This window comes from Xenopus tropicalis, chromosome 6, assembly GCF_000004195.4.
Source record: "Xenopus tropicalis strain Nigerian chromosome 6, UCB_Xtro_10.0, whole genome shotgun sequence".
Taxonomy (NCBI): Eukaryota; Metazoa; Chordata; class Amphibia; order Anura; family Pipidae; genus Xenopus; species Xenopus tropicalis.
Window position 1 is genome coordinate 69,914,594 of NC_030682.2, and position 21,528 is coordinate 69,936,121.

General features: G+C 37.5%; 1 protein-coding gene across 2 annotated transcripts in view; it reads left to right on the forward strand.

Moving 5' to 3' along the window:
- Positions 1-19,423, forward strand: part of marchf6 (membrane associated ring-CH-type finger 6) — a 68,678-nt gene extending 49,255 nt beyond the window's left edge. For both annotated transcript variants that reach the window (XM_002938318.5, XM_004915322.4), the window contains exons 18-26: positions 386-523; positions 1,584-1,788; positions 3,315-3,384; positions 3,685-3,866; positions 10,954-11,088; positions 13,428-13,517; positions 15,070-15,202; positions 15,275-15,410; positions 18,277-19,423. In XM_002938318.5, coding sequence (XP_002938364.3) covers positions 386-523; positions 1,584-1,788; positions 3,315-3,384; positions 3,685-3,866; positions 10,954-11,088; positions 13,428-13,517; positions 15,070-15,202; positions 15,275-15,410; positions 18,277-18,367 — 1,180 coding nt within the window. In that variant the 3' untranslated portion in view covers positions 18,368-19,423. The remainder of the gene's footprint in view (positions 1-385; positions 524-1,583; positions 1,789-3,314; positions 3,385-3,684; positions 3,867-10,953; positions 11,089-13,427; positions 13,518-15,069; positions 15,203-15,274; positions 15,411-18,276) is intronic.
- The last annotated feature ends 2,105 nt before the right edge of the window (positions 19,424-21,528 follow it).

Consider the following 21,528-nt stretch of genomic DNA (forward strand, 5'->3'; position numbering starts at 1 on the left):
AATCAAAGCCCTTATTTGGCACCTCCATGAACTTTTATGGTGCTTGTGTTGCTCTCCAAGTCTTTTTACATTTGACTGCGGCATGAGTAAGAAGGGTTGGGGACCCCTGTTTTACAAAATATATTTTTATAGAGATCTGCTAGTTTCAGGGATATCATTTCACTTTAAAGGGGTTGTTCACCTTTGAATCAACTTTCAGTATGACGTACTTATTCATAGACTCCAGTGAATTTTTACCTGCTGTAGTCCTATTGGTCTGTAAAATTCTAGAATGCTTGATTGGCTTTAAAAAAAAGTTTGTTTATACATATACTGTAGATCTGCAGGATAACACACATTTATGCTCCTTTTTAACTAACCATGATATACTTTTGTTTGCATGCAGTGATGCTCCAGTGAGTGAGTTGTCTTTGGAGCTACTTCTGTTGCAAGTGGTCCTTCCTGCTCTCCTAGAACAAGGACACACTAGACAGTGGCTGAAGGGTCTTGTCCGGGCATGGACTGTGACAGCTGGCTACTTACTGTGCGTGAAGACAAGTTTTCATTTAATCACCCAAAATAGTTACAGGTTTAAATATTTGCTTGGCTATAACAAAACTCAGTAGGGAGGGATATGTGTGAATTCAGCTGTTCTTCTTGCAGTTTCTATTGGATTTACCATGTTTTTTTTTTACTGCTGATTATTTAACAATTTTAAGGGAAAGGGTAAAAGATAACCTATAAGACTTTAAAGTAATGATGTATTTGTATTGTTTATTCCCATAACCCTGTTTAACCAAAATTATAACATTAGCACAAGTTGCATTTTTGTTTAATCTCTGAATTAAAGTCTACTCATACATATAACATATACTACTGAAACATATACAAAGTATGTATTTATGTAAATGTTACATATCAAGGGCAATAAAAAGTTTGCAGGAAAATAATTTACATTGTATTTAAGTAAAGAATTCGCAAACAAAAATTGTTAAAGCTGTTACCCACTCTTACTTCTAGTTTCAGGAGCCACATACAATCTTTGCCAGAGGAAGCCATGAATAATGAAATAACCAGATAAAGGCCACTCTCGTGTCTTATAAGGCGATAATATATATGGTATCTGTTCTGAGACTGAATGAACAGAATATTACAGACCTAATGCCTGGAAAAATGTTTATTTTGTTTATCCCTTCCTATTTTCTGGATCTGCCTCTTAAAACAGTATTACAAGAGTCTGCTGAAGCCCTTTTGATCAGCTGGCTTGCAAGATTATAATAAGTGTCAAAGCTTAGAGTGTAGAGAATGTTAATAGCCAGCCATATACTGGTAATTACACTAACAGATAACTTTAAAACCATTAAAAAAGTTGGTTGGGGTCGAGGACCGCTTTAAAAAAAAGGTTTTCAAACAAAACCATTGTACTGAGGGTAAAATGCAGTCAGTGTTTAAAACCTCTGAGCCTAGTCCCTTTCTAAGAATAAAACCAGGTGATTCTTACAAAAATCTTATTTTAGCAATCTTATGCTACCAAGAGTGGGGATAAAAGTGACACATATAACATTAACTGTCATATAACTTGTCTGACTTATTTACATCCTTAGGGATTTGCATTCCTATCTACTCGGAGACCAAGAAGAAAATGAGAATAATGCTAATCAACAGGCTGCTAACAACAATCAGCATGCTCGCAATAATGCTGTGCCGGTAGTCGGAGAGGGCCTTCATGCAGCCCACCAAGCCATACTCCAACAAGGAGGTCCTGTAGGTTTTCAGCCATACCGGAGGCCTGTTAAATTTCCTCTTAGGGTAATTACATTCTCTTAAATATTAATCTAATTTTCATCATTACCGGGTTCTGTGTTCAGAATTGCTGATGCTGTGTAAAGCACTTAAAACACCAAGTATATGTGAGTGTTTTGTTTTTTTTGAAGAGAAATGTGCTTTTGAGACTAACATAACGTTTTTTTCAAATGTTTAATACTTTGAGCTTTAATTTGCATTTCATAGTATTAATGCAGCATGTTGCAGATGTATTTCTCAAACTATATAGGATGATATCCCTTCTGCTTCTACTGATGCGGTGTTTTCTCACTCAGCACCACCCAGTACTTACAGGGCACTGTTAGTGTTCAGTTCTGTGGAAGACTTTTCTTAAAAACTAGACACAGAAAAATCCACATCCCGCTCTGCAGCCATGGGGTATGCATTAAAATTAATTGGCAAATAGCCGTTGTGTTGACTTTTTCTTATTTTATGGATCTAAAGGGATAAGGTCGCAACCCAGATTTTATTGCTTCTTCGTCACCCTAAAGGAAAGTCAGAATCACTTGAGGGTTGCAAAAGTTAGGCACTCCCCAAGTGATTGTAATCACACCCTCATACCCTGGACCAGTCCTCCTGTTAGCAAAAGACTATGGCTCCAGGGTTCTTCGTATTGTGCACCATGGAGCAATCCTATTCTTCAGCAGCTGTTCTTTCTTTCTTCAAAATCCCAGGGCCAACACATGTACAGTAGAGTGAAAAACTGAATTTTTTTTTTTTGGTGAATTTCAGCTTTTCACTATACTGCTCATGCGTACCCGAATAAGAGAAGAAAAAGCAGGAAGTGGATTGCTCCGTGATTACAAACACTTGGGGTGCCTAACCTTTCTTCAACTCCAGGTCTTCAGGAATCCTTCTCAAAGTATTAACTTATAAAAATTTACCATTATGTTAATCGATTTCCAAGAAAACCTTGGATCTGTAAACCTGTGCAAATAATTTGTAAAAAAAACTAGGTCTTTCTCTCACTGCCCTGTGCCTTATTAGTCAAAGAAAGTGATCCCCAACCAGTGGCTCACGAGCAACATGTGCTCACCAACCCCTTGGATGTTGCTTTAAGTGGTCTCAAAGCAGGTGCCCAGTTTTGAATTTCTGGCTTGGAGGCACATTTTGGAGGCATAAAACCATGTGTACTGCGAAACAGAACCTCCTGTAGTCTGTCAGTCCACGTTAGGCTACCAAATTATAAACTCAGCCCTTTTCAGGCATCCCCTAGGATTTTTTTTGCATGCTTGTGTTGCTCCCCAACATTTTTTATATTTAAATACTGCTCACGAGTCACTTGAATCTGCATTTATATAAATGGAAATATTGATTTAATAAATTTGATAAGCCATTGACAGTTTTTTTTCTGTACTTTCCTGTACTATATAGTCTATATACTAGTTTGTTAAATAAAATGTACTCTGATTGCCTGTATTTTGAGTTGTTAATGCATACTGCTTTAAAAAAAAAACAAAAAAAAAAACTATTTGAATGTATTTTTATAATACAATCATTTTATTTTTCAGATCCTTTTATTAATCATTTTCATGTGTATAACTTTACTGATAGCAAGTCTTATCTGCCTTACTTTACCAGGTAAATCCATTTACTTTTCATTATTTTAATGTGCATCAGGATGCTTAATATAAATACAGAGTTTAATCTTTACTTTATCTGTCTTCTGTTACAGGAGCTTTTCCTGCAAAGGACAGGCAAAGTTCTACCTGGATAGTAGTAACCTATTGCAAATTTGTCCTTTTATTGTTCTGTCTTTGTCTGACTTTACATAGATAAGGACTGGTTGCTATAAGTTACTACCCAGATGCAAATTTGCCCAGTGTTGGTAAATGAGCATGAGTAGTTTGGAAATTAATCTGTCTTCTGTGCTTTTCATAGTATTTGCTGGCCGCTGGTTGATGTCTTTTTGGACTGGTACTGCAAAAATTCATGAATTATACACAGCTGCATGTGGTCTTTATGTCTGTTGGCTCACTATTCGGGCAGTAACTGTGCTGGTGGCGTGGATGCCACAGGGACGAAGGGTGATTTTACTGAAAGTGAAAGAGTGGTCGTTAATGGTGAGTGTGTTAAAAGACAAAACTAAATTGTATTTCTCATGCATTGTTTATTATAATGCAGTATAAATATACCACCATACACAGTTTTCTTTTAAAAGGGATGTAAAAAAATAATAAAAAAAAAAAAACATTTTATGTGACATTTGTCTTCAGTTATATTATTCATCCTCCCTCAAAATGTGTAATGATGTAGAAAAAAAGACGTGTGAATTTTTTTTTTACCTCCTATAACTGTCATTATATCAAAGCTGCAGAGACATCCATCCAGTTCAGTGTCTAAGCTAAAGTGGGAGGTGGGAGTGTCTCCATTCTCCCACAGGAATTGGTCACAGCACTGACTGACAGGCTGAACTCAACAGTAGCAGGGAAAACCCCTCCTAATTTTCTCCCTCTGTCTCTCTCTCTGTTCCCTGGCTGCATGATTTTGCTGGTGCTCCTGACAAATCCGTAAGCTATAACAATATAACTAAGTTGTAAAAAGTAAAAACAGTCTATAGTCCATAAAACACTGTTATGCAGCTCCCTGCATCTATTATTAAATTATAAAAGATATGCAAACAGTGCACATTAGTATGTACTGTTGTCCAGTTCTAGAAAAACTGCTGCGTCTTTGTTTTCTATGCAACTCCCTGGACTGGATCATATCCTGTTTTTGCACATTGATACATGATCACTTGCAGAGAGTTGCAAGTAAACAAAGCTGCAGCTGTTGATCTGGACAGGTATATGATGAGTTGCAGGTAATTCAAAGAAGCAGCTGTTGTTCTGGAACAGTATACAATGAGGTGCAGAGGGAGCTGCAGGGAATACAGAGGTGCAGCCTGCTATCAGGCGAGCTAAAATATCCAAAATTGAATCCAAAATTATTTTTTAATTATGTGAATAGTAAAAAAAATGAAGCAAGAAGGGGTGGGAACCTTATTATCATGGGGGGGGGGGGGGTGTAAGTTGGTTGATGAGAACAGGGAAAAAGCTGAAATTTTGAACTCTTATTTTTCTCTCTATACATCTGAGGAGCCAGCTAATGAAAGCTTCCCTTTTAATATGCCCAGTTCTAGTAATTTAGCTTCTGACGCATTGGTCACTCAGGAGGAAATTCAAAAGATACTTGAACATGTAAAGGTAAACAAAGGTCCAGGACCAGATGGGATTCATCCCAAGGTATTAAATGAGCTGAGCTCTGTGTTTGCCAAGCCTCTTCACATCATTTTTCAGTAATCGTTGAGGTCTGGCATGGTACCGAGAGACTGGCGAATTGCTAATGTGGTGCCGTTATTTAAAAAGGGATCCCGTTCTCAGCCTGAAAACTATAGGCCTGTTCTGACATCAGTAGAAGGAAAGATTTTGGAAGGGGTAATAAGGGATAGGGTACATTGCAGTTCACAATTTTATAAGTTTGTGCCAGCATGGTTTTATGCATAACAGATCTTGCCAGTCTAATTTAGTCGCCTTTTATGAGGAGGTGAGCAGGAACCTTGATGCTGGAATGGCAGTTGATGTCATCTACTTGGACTTTTCTAAAGCATTTGATACAGTACCCCACAGAAGGTTAATGATCAAATTGAGAAATATTGACCTAGGTCTCTGGTAAGGCCTGTAGTTTTGGACTCCAGTCCTTAAGAAGGATATTAAAGGACAAGAAAAGTCAAAATCTATTAAGCACACTATTAATTAGTGCTACTATTGCTATGTAAAAACGCTATATTTCAAGCGATGCCCACTCCCTTTCCCTCACTGTCTCTACTGCGCTTGCGCCTCCAACATCCTCCCTGTCCTTATGTGTATCCAACTCGTCTGCTCCTGCTGGTGCGCATGCGCCGCCTACAGTCCTGGTTGCATGGTCTGTGCAGGAGTGAGGCATTATGGGAATCTTCTCTACCCAACTCAGCATTTTTTCTTCCTGTTTGGCTTCAGATCTTCTGAATGGGAGAAATATGGGGAGACTTAAGGGCACTTTTGAGACAACTGAAAGTATGCCTGCAGCTTGAGATTAACTCTTTATTAGCCTTTCCTTCTCCTTTAATGAGCTGGAGAGAGTGCAGAGACGTGCAACTAAACTGGTAAAGGGGATGGAAGATTTAAGCTATGAGGTTAGACTGTCGAGGTTGGGGTTGTTTTCTCTGGAAAAGCGGTGCTTGCGAGGGGACATGATTACTCTGTACAAGTACATTAGAGGGGATTATAGGCAGATAAAAACGATCAATGCACCAGAGGTCACCCCTTTAGATTAGAGGAACGGAGCTTCCATTTGAAGCAGCGTAGGTGGTTTTTCACGGTGAGGGCAGTGAGGTTGGGGAATGCCCTTCCTAGAGATGTGGTAATGGCAGATTCTGTTAATGCCTTTAAGAGGGGCCTGGATAAGTTTTTGAACAAGCAGAATATCCAAGCTATTGTGATACTAATATCTACAGTTAGTATTAGTGGTTGTATATATAGTTCATGTATTTGAGTGTATAGATTGGTAAGTATAGGTTATGTGTGCTGGGTTTACTTGGATGGGTTGAACTTGATGGACTCTGGTCTTTTTTCAACCCTAGGTAACTATGTAACTATGTTCTTGAACAGTATATGATGAGGTGCGCAGAGTTGCAGGGAATACGACGGGGCAGCTGCTGTTCTGGAACAGTATATGGATGAGGTGCAGGGATTACAAAGGTGCAGCTGTTGTTCTGGAACAGTATTTGATGTGGTACAGGGAGTTGCAGGGAATACAAAAGTGCAGCTGTTGTGGAATAGTATATAATGAGGTGCAGGGAGTTGCAGGGAATACATAGGTGCAACTGTTCTGAAACAGTATATAATGAGTTGCAGGGAATACAAAGCAGCAGCTGTTATTTTGGAACAGTTTGTGATCAGATGCAGGGAGTTGCAAGAAACAATTTAACTGTTCTGGAACAGTTTATAAGGTACAGAGAGAAAGGAGGTCATATTTTTTATTCTGGAATTGCTCATTTAATGTATTGACCTTCTACAAATTTCCCCCACCAGGGGTGGGTGGAGCAGTGTTCAAGCTTGTATAGATATATTTCACCCTAAAGTTATTAAAATAAAAGCACTTCCTTCTATTTGACATTAATTTACATGGTTTAGTGCACTGTAAAAATATATTGTATATGTACCTGTCATGATACAGGCCTGTAAGGGTTAATCAAGCAGGCCAAGGTATCCCACAATCTTCCCTAATGGGCCAGAAACAGACATACAATAGGCCTCTGGTCACTAGGGTCTGGAACCAGCCATGTGTAAAGGCCTCACCTGGAATGCCCGGCTCTAATCCCTGGCTGATAAGAGCCATGTGGGGGAGTGAAAGCCCACGTGGGGGTGACTTAGAGTTCACATCAGGACCCATAATAGGTGATGTGAAGGTCACACCATAACCCAAACTCACAAACATTTATTGTCCCAGAACCCATACCATTTATACTAGAGGTACCAAAACCTTAGTATATGTTTAATATAGAATGGCCTTTCATACAAGTCCAAACATGACTAGATTTGGGCACTCTGTTTGTCAGAATATCTGGGCAGTAGTGATGTTTAGTCTGTATGGGACCGGTGGGATCATTTAGAATTGATGAATTTAATTTCATCTTTCTATTATGTTCCCACAAGGAGTTATGGACATTTTATCATTGGTCCAGCCCATACACCCAGGAGGTCAGAAAAACTCACACTGCTAATGGTGACACCCCTTGCTTTCCTGAGGGCGGGGGGAGTGTCCAGTTACCTGATCCCCTGCACACTGGGATAAATAGTCAGCTCTTCTGACTATACTTGGATATACTTTGGAGGACCAATTTCTATTGGAAGTTTATTCTGTGGTTTCCCCTTGCCTCCAGGGCTAGAAGGACTCTGCTTGGTACAGTATAGGACTTCTATGTTTTTCCCTTTTATTTTAAAACTGTTTGTAATTATTTTATTGTATGTCCTTTTTGTAACATCTTGTTTTATATATGCACTGTTATACATTTTATATTATTAAATATACAATTTAATAAGTTTGTCCTTGATGCTCTAAAGCGTACCTACCCTCTGAGTGTGGAACTGTGTTGTGTGTCTTAGCCCTCTGCATGTGGTATGCCGATTAACTCTTTGACTGCTGGTAAGGAGAGTGTGTGTGTCAGTTCCCTACATTAACCCTTTCTCTACCAGTGTGCTTGGCATCTCTCATCGCCAGTGTAAGTAGTATGAGAGTGGTGGCAGCAAGTTGTGTATGAGTTTGTGAGTGTTGGTTGGTCTTTGGGGTGCTGTGACGCTAGTCTGACCTGTGTGCCAGGTGTGTGAGACTGAGCAGGTGACACTCTAGACAGCCACGCCTAAAGTCACGTGCGTCTGAAGTGGCATAATCGTGACAGTCCCCTTTAAAGGAGAAGGAAAGTCATTTTGGCATTTTACAGCCAATAGATTTGCCACATTAGTGCCACCTAAAACAATGTATTTAGTGCACAGAAACCATACCTGAGTAAACAGCTTTAGAAGTTTTCTCCGTTTGCCTTAGACAGCAGCTGCCATTTTAAGTAGCTTCCTTCCTGCAGTCTAGCCCTTATAGTTCAGATCACACATTCCTAAGGGAGGGGGGAGGGAGTTCTTAGCATTATGGTGGGACGGGGAGCAGGAGAGAAGAGAAATGCACAGACTCTGGCCACGGGAATTAAGGATATATCTAAGAGGAAGTCAGACACTGGAACATCATGTTTATAAAAAAAGAGACAAGAAATCCTGTGTTTCTTTTGATAGAGGGCTCAGTCCAGCATTAATGTAAGTGCTTATGGCTGTATTTACATTCTGACCTTTCTGATAAAGCTTACTTAGTTTTTACCTTTCCTTCTCCTTTAACTCGGTGTTTATCTATAGCCCTAAAATAAGAAACCACTATAACAGATGTTGTTTTAAAAAATCAGATAGCAAAGCAGATTGAACATGGTTAACACAACTAACTGGGGCTCTGTATTCCCCAGTGTCTGCAGCAGATTGAGGAGTGGGCGATTTTTTTTTTTACTCTCTGCTCACCTTCTACTCCCTTATCTGTGCCTGACTGGCTCTTATTAGCAACTGACTAATGACAATCCAGTAAACAAACTTCTGTGCTTTTTTTCAAGTTAGGTATTGGACAGTCCCTGCTTTTTTTTAACTAGTCTGGTATGGAGCAGTCCCCTGCTTTTTGTTAACGTTAGGGTGTCCACTGGCCATGTAGGTTTCCAGGAGCTGTAATCGGAGCTCATTTCAGAGGAATAGCCTAAAATGCAAAATACAAAGGCTTCTAATTAAAAAACAATTGAGAAATTTGAATGGGTTTTTATTGCAAATGTATTTAATTTGGTTTAAATAACACACACACAAGGATTATGATTTTATGGTTTTATTCAATGTCTGAAGTTTTTAAAGGGGTGATATTCAACTTTAGCAAAATCTTTTAAAATACAATTTGCACCAAATTTAATGCTTAAGTAAAATGCATTATTTATATGAGATTAGCTGAGGTACCTAGTGTTAACCCAGGAAATCTGATGTTACATCTAGTAAGTGGTACTTACAAGAATGAAGAACTTACTAAAGTACTGGTACTTACTAGAACTTCAGTGAAGAGAAAGCACCCTGGCCATCCCAGCGATTAACCCTTTTGTTCTGCTTTAAAATAATGGAATAAGAAAAGGGACTTTCCATTGCAACCCATTTGAACTGCTGAATAATTACTGGATATTGCGGTGTGCCACAATTTTTGGTCTGATCCTATAGCCATAATTAAAACCTGTTAGGTTTGTAGGCAAATAGAATGAACTGTGCTAGTCAAGTATATGTTTTCCATTACCACAATGAACTGCGTATTAGTTCTTCATTACAATGGAATGATGTAGTCAGATTGGCTGGGTGGGCAGGCAGTCCTGTAACAAAGTTGGCAGATAGCTCAGCACATTTATAAACTGCTAGGGATACTGTATGTGTTTTGTTGTTTTTGTTGGTCCTACTCTATGGAGTGATAAAATCTGATTAGCCATATCGATTAGAAGCCCTTGTAGGTGGGGGACCAAGGTTTTGTCTACATACAATAGTCACTGACCTCCTGGACCCTGGATGAGAGGACAGACACTGAATTTTTTTGTTGCGTTTTATATCCAGATGAATTATATATGGTTTTGTGACTAATTTTAGATACTGGTTCCCAAGATACACAAGATAATCTTTTTTTGAGAGGATTGTCTGTGAGAAGTTTTGTTACATTTGATCAAACCATGTCCAAATGCATAAAGAATGGACAAACAAAACCACAAAACGTGAATTTTAATATATTAACCAGGGGTGCACCAAATCCAGGATTCGGCCGAATCCACGCTCCTGGCCGAACTAAGTCCTAAAAATCACATGACTTTTTGTATACACGGAAGCTGCAAATTTTTGACTCTTTCAAAACCATTTAACCCTTCCAAAACCTATTTAGTATATTTTAATATTGCTAAAAAGTGGATATGGTGCATCCCTAATATAAAAACACATTTACATGTTAAGCTATCCTCTCTCTCCTCCACTGTAGATGCAGAGATTGGCAGCAGGGACTGAGATTACTGTGCATGACCTGAATCTGCTTTTCTTATTTGCATACAATTAATTGTAATGGTAGCCAGTAGGTTAAACTTTATCCAGATCAACTAGCACAGTCAGGGCATGTGCAGTAGCATGAAAAGCATTGCACTTGGAAAATGTTTTAGTTTCTTCTGTCCCCCTCCCCCTTAATTTAAATAGCCCTGGTCAAATTATTTTAGAGAAAGTATCTGTGCTGGTTATCAAATTTTATGGCCAAAAACAGGGAAAAACACTGGTGGATGCATTTATACTTCCGCAGAACTGCTACTGAATTTCAGATTGTATGAATATATTCTTCTTTTGCACATTTTAATGCTATCTGCCTTCCTTAATTAATCTCAGTGAATAATCCTTATATCATGATTATCACAAGGGCTATACTGAAAGTAGAGAAATATGTGTTCATGTTGCCTTATATTGGTAAATTAAAAATAAAATAATGTTTTGTTTATTGGAGCTAGAATTGGTAAAAGAATATTAATAACAATTTTAATCTGTTTTACTTTAGATAATAAAGACATTGGTTGTTGCCCTACTACTTGCTGGTGTGGTACCACTTTTGCTTGGGCTTTTATTTGAATTGGTAATTGTTGCACCCCTTCGTGTACCTTTGGATCAGACCCCATTGTTTTACCCTTGGCAGGTAAGTTAATATGTATTTGATTTCTCTTGTAGTCTGGGTATTTCTTTCTACTACTACATAGTTGTATGTATCAAGTTTGTTGTGCCTGCTGCATTGCCCTTACACTTTGTGCTGCAGCGCAACTGATAAACAAGTGCTTATAAGGACAAGGAAAGCTTGGTTTACTGGAGGCTACCTATATGTTAGGTTTCCCCCATAAATCCAACGCCATCTTAACTTTTTCAGAAATTCCTCTTCAGATTGTGCATTTTAATCTACTGTGCATCTGTGAGGCTAAGGGGCACATTTACTAACCCACGAACGGGCCGAATGCGTCCGATTGCGTTTTTTCCGTAATGATCGGTATTTTGCGATTTTTTCGGAAAATTGTCGCGACTTTTTCGTTACCAATACGATTTGCGCGAAAAACGCAAGTTTTTCGTAGCCATTCCGAAAGTTGCGCAAAATCTGGCGATTTTTTCATAGCGTTAAAACTTGCGCGAAACATCACGCCTTTTAAGTTTTACCGCTACGGAAAAGGCGCGACTTTTCGCGCAAGTTTTAACGCTACGCTACGAAAAAATCGCCAGATTTTGCGCAACTTTCGGAATGGCTACGAAAAACTCACGTTTTTTCGCGCAAATCGTATTGGTAACGAAAAAGTCGCAATAATTTCTGAAAAGTCGTAAAGTCGCCGAAAAAATCGCAAAAAATACGAAAAAGTCGCAAAATGTTCGTTTTCCAATCGGAATTTTTCCAATTCGGTTGGAATTCGCGTCTTAGTAAATCAGCCCCTAAGTCTGTGTTTGGTAGGCCTGGGAAAAGTATGCTAAATGGCAGGGTGGTGCTGCACTATATATTTTCCCTGGGACAATGAGTTGTTTTATTTTCCTAAAAGAAGAAATTCACTGGAGAAAAATGGTTATTAAGAACTGGGAGGGTATAGCATTGGCACTCCCAAGTGCATTGGGCTTTTCTTTATGGTGGTGTCTATCCAAACTTTTTTTTTTTGCCTAATGAAAAAATATTAATAATGTTTAATTAAAAGAATAGGCAAGCATATTGGAAGCATAATTATATATCCTATATAGATCGCTCATGTCATAAAAGGTGTATATAGCAACTTTAAATGGGACCTGGCACCCTAAGAAATAATTCCATATAATTTTCTGTCATGTTAGTTGAGCAAAATAAACTTTACTTGCACTATATATGTAAGAAATATTCTTCCCATCAGTCTTTGAATTCACATTTACAGCAAGCAGGCATATACCATTTTGTTGACATTGTTATTAAGGCAAGTTTTATATTACCCCAAAATCTTGTGCTACAAATTATAGATTGGGAAGAGACAGGGGGAATGTGAGTAACAGGTCCCGTTTAATTTTTTAATGGAATTAAGAACATTTATTTGTATAGTGATGTGCAGTGTGAAAGCCCACAAGCACTTGTTTGACATCTTTTATTCTTAATATGGTTCTGAAAGAATAGTATTTAAGCACTTGTTTGATATGTTTAATTCTTTTTTTTTTTAAAGTTTTTATTTATGCATTTTTCAGATTAACATAAAAGTAAAACAGCAAAAAGGGAGAGAGAGAGAGTAGAGAAGTAAGGGAGGAGAGGGGGGGGAGGAAGGGGAGAAGAGGCAGGCTGTAGAGCTGGGGAGATGGGGACCAGTTTATTTCCGTTGTTATGGTATATTGTCCGCAGTGTTTCCTGGGGTTTCGTGGAAGGCAATCCATGGGCCCCATATTGCATCCAATTTTTTAGGACAACCCCGTGCAAGGTAGGTCAGTTTCTGGTTAGTTAGAGTGTTGTTGACTAGAGTTCTCCAGAATGGGAGGGTTGGGGGGGCTAAGCATTTCCATTGCAGTAGAATGGCCTTTTTGGCATAGTAGAGGAGCTGGAGATAGCAGAGTCTAGAATGATGTGAAAGCCCCAGGTCCTCTGCCACTCCCAGTAGGCAAACAATTGGTGACAATATCCGGGGAAAGCTTAGGTCATCTGAGATATCGTTGACAATTTTCTTCCAGAAGACCTGCACGGCTGGACAGTTCCAGAACACGTGTATGTATGAGCCAGTTTCTCGGTCACATTTTATACAGGTGTCTGGGGTCTGGGGAAACATTTTGTACAGCCTGTATGGCGTAAGGTATACCCGGTTTAGAAACTTCATTTGTATATACCTGTCCGCTAGTGATATTGTCAGGTCTGGAATTTGCCTTAGAGCATCTACCCAAGTTTCTTCAGTTAAGCTAGGGATATGTTTAATTCTTAATGTGCTTCTGAAAGTTTAGAATTTAAGGGGACAAATAATAATCATCATTCTGTGTGCAATTGTCTTTATTTTTCTTGTGCAGGACTGGGCTCTTGGAGTTCTCCATGCCAAAATAATTGCTGCTATAACTCTGATGGGTCCTCAGTGGTGGCTGAAAACTGTAATTGAACAAGTAAGAAACCAAATAATTTTTATTCCTGATTCTTGCATGTAAATAGCACAGACAAAAGAATACAAAATAGTGACCTTCTCCAATATCTCCAATAAATTACACAAGCTCCTTTTGCACTAATTCTTATTGATACATGAAAAGACATTAAGATACTACTAAAATGTCCTTATTTATAAAAATAAAAATTGCAACATATGATACAGAAGAGCAATGAATATCCTATATATTATATCCTTTTATACTGTGCCTAATAAGGAAATCAGTTTTAATCAGTTTTGTATGATATGAGGGTATTTAAAATAACCTTGCAGTTCATTATTTATATTTGCTGTTCAGAAGCGAGAGCCATACACTAATCTGTGTGTCTGTTATTTGACCCACTCTTTTTGTCATCTGCTGCTGGCTGTTCCAAAGCCCGTTCCAAAGTGTACCCTAAGCCAATTGACTTCACTACTCCTCCAGTTACATGGGAATAGGAGAAACAGTAGGTTATCTGAAAGCATTTCTAATGCTGACTCCTTCTGAAAGCTCAAAATCAGGCACAATGTACTGAGATGGCTCACCAATATTACAAATAAAAAAAAAATAAAAATACATATGTTGGTTCAAGAATAAAATTTTAAATGGTGACGTGAATTACTTGCTAAAACAGTGTAATTTAGAAATAAAAAGTACACTACAAAAAATCATGACAGAATCCCATGATTCCCAAAAGAGACCTCAACTGATTTTTATATGGCTATTAGAAGTCACCTCTTCTGAGTTCTGTGACTCAGCATTGTATGGTCACATAACTCTTCTTGACGTCAACAGCATTAAAATTACAGTAGAGGAGGCGGTATTCTCTATACATTTTACCAGGTCAACTGGTCCAGTCATCAGAAATAAGAGAAATTGATTTATTTATTTTCCCAGCATAGCCAAGACTTGTTAACACCAATAAATAAAGAAAAATGGGTTTCACCCCACTTAGGGGATCATGCTGCATCCAGGGGAGGAATACTAGTAGAGGAAGACACCATGTTGAAGTTCTTTATTACGTTTATTGTAACTTAAAAAATTGGCAACTTGTACATGTTTTATATTTTGGCTGTAATGTTTTAAACTTGCTTAACCAAAGAATTTTGAAAAAAGTTCTTGTTCAAAGCAAGAAAATACTCCTATGTCTGTACTTTTTTGTATACACAAGTGTTTAATATATTTTCAATGTAGTGCCCTGTGTATTTACACATACACAAACAGCAAACTATTTTATGGAATAAATCTAATCATTATTTATTGGTGAGCCACCTCAGCCAAATAGAAGCATGATTTTTGTGTTTTGTTAGGTAAAACCCTTTTGCTTCCTGCAGAAAAGATGTTCTCAAGTGAAAAACAGGTTTTCATTTTGTTTTGGTGTAAAATACTTGTTAAAAGTCTGTTTGTTTAAAAACCATGTATGTATTTCTCCATGGTAAAGCTATTCTAAACATTTTGTAATGAGACCAGGTTTGTAGAGATTAATTTGGGCTAAATATAAACTTTTATTTTCCATCCTTTGTGTTTTTATTAGGTATATGCAAATGGAATACGCAACATTGATCTTCATTTTATAATACGCAGACTTGCTGCACCAGTCATCTCTGTTCTGTTGCTGTCACTATGTATACCATATATAATTGCTGCTGCCATTGTGCCAGTAATTGGTAAGTGTTTCTGCTTAAGTTTTTGTTTACAGATGTATAAGAAATTTTTCTAAGTTCTTTCATTTTTTACAGGTGTCACAGCAGAAATGCAAAATTTGGTACAGCGCCGCATATATCCATTTCTTTTGATGGTAGTAGTTCTGATGGGGATCTTATCCTTCCAGATCCGCCAGTTTAAGCGCCTTTATGAACACATCAAAAATGACAAGTAAGGAAACAATTTTATATTACCAATCTTCCTTTTTTACCTGCTTGAACTATATGCTAATTATTAATACATTTTAAAAGTTTGCATTAAAATGTTTTTTGACTTGTTTATTTCCTGGTTAAATTGGTACCCTTGGCTATAGCTAAACATGAACTTTTGTTTGTTCAGCCTTTGGGTCCGTCTCAGGGCCCCATGCAGGGGTGAATAAACTGCCAACTCAGACCACTGGCAGCTTTTATCGCCCTGTGTACAATCAGATCAATCCAAATTGATACTTTATAACATGATCTGGATGAATATTGAACACATTTTACTGTTTTTCAGTGTTATGTTTGTCTGACACTGTAGGCTATTTTAAAAGATAGCCGAGTATCAGATATACAATCTGCATATATATTACATGCTGTAGCACACAGCCTAATGCTACCTTCTTTCAAAATAAGGAATGCCTAGACACTGAATGCTGTTCATTCAATTCACAACAGGCACTCCTACATAAACTGAATACTATTTTATCGCAGTTATTGCAGGGACCCCTAGATGCAGCATTATAACAGGCAACGTTGATGGCAATTATAACAAAAGCTTCAATCATACTACCTGCTGCTACGTCCATTTTATATCACATTTAGACTGCTTCTGCAGACTCAATTCTATTTGCCGCAACTTTTAATAATAATAAGACCCCCAAGACAGGCTGCCTTATACAGGAACTCCCAAGTACACTGTCTACAGCTGCTGCACTTTTATATGAGAGGCCCATGGTGTTTATTTAATGTTTTTGCTAATAACTTCCTGTAACCCAAAAGCACCTATCCAGGACAAGTTCACATGTAATGTAAATATCAAACAATCCCTACATACCATACAAGCATGTGGAGGATAAGCAGCTGTTTTGTCTCTTGGCTTCGATTGTCAGATCAAGCAGCCTAGGTAAACCTCAATCACACCTGTTTCCTAAAAGTATTTAGCTCACAGACCGGCTTTTCACATCTAAGGCTGATGCCACACGTGGCGTAGGGCTGATTTTTTCGGCTACATGTGCCTGCACCCAAGCGTATCCCATTCATTCGGGTGCAGGCACAAGTAGCAGGCGTAGGGCTGAATTTTTGGCAAGCGTTTTTCCGCTTGCCGAAAAAATCAGCCCTACGCCTGGTGTGGCATCAGCCTAATATCTTGCAGTATTTTTCGCAAGAAAGCTCACAATGACATCACTGGAATCTCTGTGAGCTGACAGGTAGTGATTTTTTTTCTACAGATACTAGTGAGCAGCACTACCCTTCAAGACAAACACAAGTAGGCAAATTGTCAGTCTTAGGATTTGTTTATTTTTCTCTTTCTTTTTTTAAACTTTGATTTTTTTTATGGAGGGTTGAGGGAGGTTTAGGAAAATGCCTATTTCTTTATTCATTTTACTTAAATACCAGTTTAAGAGTTAAAGGGATTAAGTAAGGCTGAAGAAAACAAAATATCACAATACCAGCACTGTTTGTGATACATACTTTAGCCGACCATATATGCACCAATAGTATCGTACAAAACCTTGATTCGTATGATACTTGGTTTGTGTATGGCGGGTCGACAAAGCGACTGATATCGCAAAAGGCTGCAGATATTGGTCGACTCGCCGATCGACCAGGTTAAAAGATTTTGTAATGGCACCCGAGCAAAATCTACGTTCAGGGCTGAATCGGTAGATTTTTTATTGTTTCTACCTCCATATCTGACAATTCAGCCCTGAACATCAGTGGAAGGTGGGAACCATCTTTCGTGCAACCATTGGTCGCACAAAAGATCGAAATTGCTACGTTTATGGCCACCTTTAGACCTAGATATACACCTAATATTTTATAGCTCATTTACCAAGCAAGTGTACAGTTCACTAACCACAAATAATCATGTTTTTGTATACACCCAATGCAGTGTTTTTTCCCCCAATATTTTGGCTTAGTAATGGGTGCCTACTACAGTAAGAAGTGTCAACTGCAACTTGTACATAAATCACTAGTTAGCACCCACTTTTATGAATCAATTGAATGTTGCTACATGTAGTTCTAGATTGGGGATGGCATGGTCAGTGTACACAACGTCAATAACAGTGGCCTAGGTATTTTAGGGGTGATTGTGCAATTTTTTCAGGGTTAGGTTCAGCTGAATTGTCTGTGTACGAGATGCTATATAATTAATAAAACATTTTTTCTTATTATAGCCTGTAAACCAGTGCAAGAATTGTCAGTATAGGACATGATCTACAATAGATAGAAAATAGGTTTTATTATAACCTATAAATCAAAGCAATTGTAGGTGTTCCCTAAAGAAATTATAATTTTGCTAAATAAAATGTGCAGGTATAAGTGGTACTTTTAAAATCACAAAATGGCAGAATACTTTAGGGCTCAAAGTATGTAGTGATGCAAAAGTCAGAATGCTCTAATATAAAAAATCTCAAGTATAAATCATGACCAGGACTGGTACTGTGTGGGGGAAAATAAGGAGACATAACTATCCAGTTTTACAAAAATACAACTTTTTCCAGATCTTGTAAAATTGTGTGAACGTGAATGCTTTTTCTTAAGAATACTCACATTAGGCATAGGTTATTTTTTTTCTTATCACAGTAATAGAAAGGAAGTTTTTCTCTGGAATACCTAGCCCTATTAATTAAGACAGTTGAAACTGTATTTGCATTTTTAAATGAATAAAGGTCCATAGTTGTTTTCATAGAGATGAGATGTGGTGTTAAAATTTCTAATTCAGTTTATACATTATTGGAGCATCCAAGCACCCCCCCCCCATCCACCCTTTGTAGCCTTTAAATCTGAAAATATAACATTCTAATATAAATGTTTTTAAATTTTAATCTTAGGTACCTGGTTGGTCAGCGACTTGTGAATTATGAAAGAAAGTCTGGCAAATCTGCAACATCTGCACAGTCTCCCCAGACAACACAAGAATGAGCAGTCAAGCTGGGGACTTCTTAACACCTTCATGCCCTATTGATAGTTTTCTTCTTTACAAAAACTATAGAGTTGAATCGTCTCATGGGGCACTTTTCAAGCAGTGTCTGTTAACTTGTTACATGTCCAGCATTCAGACAGAAATCCACAGTGAGTGAAAGTGCTCAGAATGATTTGCTGCAGCACTATGTATTCTTGAACTTGCTGGCATAATGCCGGAAGAGAAACAAAGAATGCAATGTCCTATAAATATCTTAATTGTAAATCTTAAAACAAAGTGTATATTAATTTATTAAATCTAGTTGTCACTTTATTTTTGGGAATTTCTTTTTTTCATGTTTGCTAGAGAAGGCAACTGTGCAATGAATTAATGAGCACAGACAAATCTTTTCATAACCAATATAAGTTGCTTCCCATTTTAAGAAGTTCACTGACTTGGCACATTTCTATATATTGCTAAGGAATTGGAGCTCCTGTGAGGACACAAGTGCTTCTACACTCAGCATAACAGCATCTGTTTAAAAGGAAAGGTGTACAACTGGTAACAAAATCAAGTGTTCTTTTTATCTTTTTTTTCCACTGCCACCAAAGTGTTTTTTAATGTTTTCATTTTATGTTGTACATTATGACTTTGAAAGGTTTTGTAAAATAAAGGACCAGTCAAGATGCTGGTTGCTCCGAAGCACTGGAAATTTGTGCGTGAAAGTTATGATGACTTTAAAGCAACTTTAGTCTCCTAAGCAATATAAATAGAACTGTCGGTTCTACAAAACGGTGCAACAGAGCTAGTAATATTTAAAATCAAATCACATGAAAAAATGTTACTATGCTGTTAATGGGGATGTATAGTGCTGTTTATAAAACTTTGTACCCCCATAAGCAATGTGCTTGCACCATATTTGACATATTTCTCCATACTCCTTTTTTTTTTTTTTTTTTTTTAATTAGATAATGTAAAGTTGCGAACTGTTCTTTTATTCCCTGGAGGTTCTGAAAGGTAGTTACGGTTTGGACTTGATTAGAGACAGGTTAGGATGGATCTGAACCTGGCCTAGACAGTTACAGTTGTGGTCCAAAAATTCTGAATTTGGAATGTTTGAGACACAGATTAAATAAAAGCTGTAAACTAGGTGCTTGGAAAGGTCGTAGTTCTATCTTGAAATAAACAAGCCTGTTATTTTAGCTTAAGAGTATATACTTTGCTTTTGATGGCCATCCTTGCAATAACTGCTTTACACAAAGGTATTAAACTGAAAGGCAAGATTATTTTTTAATACAAATTTGTGATTATTTATTTTCTCATAAGTGTTTTACCTCTTTATGCTATTCAGGATGTTAGAGTCTGAAGGAAAAAATACAAAATTCAGTTGAAGTGATGTTCTATTAGGGCTTTTTTTTTTTAGTAGTTTTCCCATTATATGTGATCAAAAAGAAAACTGGAGACTAAATACAAAATTTGATATACTGTTTAGACTATTACTGTTCTCCTACTATGTAGGATGTAGTGTTTGAGGTTTTTACTGTTAATGTAAAGCTAAGTTGAAGATATTTTGGGGGCACATAATCTGCATGAAAAGAAAAGTTTGTATAATTAATTGAATACATTTGCACCATCCAGGCTTATTAAATTGAATTACACATTTGTAATTCCTATAATACTCAGTATGTGGTTTTCTTTATAAATCAATACATTTTATAGGGTACCTTGCATTTGTAATTTGTATCCTCAAACCTTTACTACAAAGTAGGAAGCATGGCATTAACAACAATGTAAGTGTATGCTGTAGCATAAAGCTTTGCTTTCACTGGGACCATGGCTGCCTTTGCCCAAATTGTATAAAAATAATTCTAGACCATTATTCCTTGTCCACCAAACATTGCTATCAGCATTGCCCATTTATGCAGGTAGCTGTATCCTGGCACCACTAGTGCCACACTTTTCTGTTAAGACAGCCAGATGCTGACATGCAGTTCACATTTTTTTGCTGCAGAGTCCATTGATATGCAACTTTACACTGATCCAGCCAGTGCTTGCCGTTGTGCATGGTAAATGTCACTACTTGTTCTTTGGCCAAGTTTAATAATTGTTGACTGGGTATAATATAACAGCAAATTTGTTTCTTCTGCTGACAGGTTTTATACAAATGTCTGTTATGAATTAAAACAATGTCTTGTGTTTAACCCTTTGCCTGTCAAGCACATAGCTCCGCTATGCCTACCTATGTTGCAATTAGTCTCTGCACCAGCAGCAAAAGTCAGTATTGACAGCCCCCTTGGCAGTGAGCCAAGAGCGCTGTCATCTTGGTTCTGTAACCAATCCCCCAAACAGCAGAGAAATCAGGAGAACATGTTTGTTGTTTGGGATGGGACTTACAGCCCTCAGTGCCCCACGCCCACTCACTTTCTGCTCTGAAGACTCTACAGTAGAAGGACTTCATGGCTGTCATTGGCCCTCCTAGACACAAAAATAAGTGACCATTATTTACACACATATAGCTATTTACACCAAAAACAAGCATCGTCACATACAACATTTTTTTTTCTTTTACACATTTATTTTCTAACATTTTTATTGTTTTAGAACAGCAAAATAAACATTTTCACGGTGTATAATTACAAAATGTGTGATCTTGTGACAGTTAAGATGGTAATACAATATTGTTACAAATTTTTCCATTGCTAGTAGAGATAATTTTGGTTTTATCCCATCTATGTTGCTTTCTGTCAGTTCCAACATTAGCAGTTACATATATCACTCGATAAGGGAAAAAAAAAGGGAAAACAGATAAAGAAAAAAACATAATAAAAGAGGAATATAGTTATAAAACATTACTCAATTTAAAAAACAATTTACTACTGCTTCATTAAGCAGATAAAAGGTTAGTAGGGAGAGCCCCTCCAAATCTATAGTCTATCCATGGTTGTCATAATTTGAGAAATAATGGGTATTTTTCTAGTGCAATACTTGTCAGTTTTTTGTTTATGAATATCCAGTCAATTTTGGGCTTAAGTAGATTGTAATTTATAAAAGGGGACTTCCAAGATCTTGCTAACACTTGTCTTGCAGCTAAAAATATCTGGTTAATTAATCTCCTTTGTGTATTTGTAAACCCTTGTGCTGGGGCTCCCATTGCAACATATGGATCTCTATGTAGATTAGC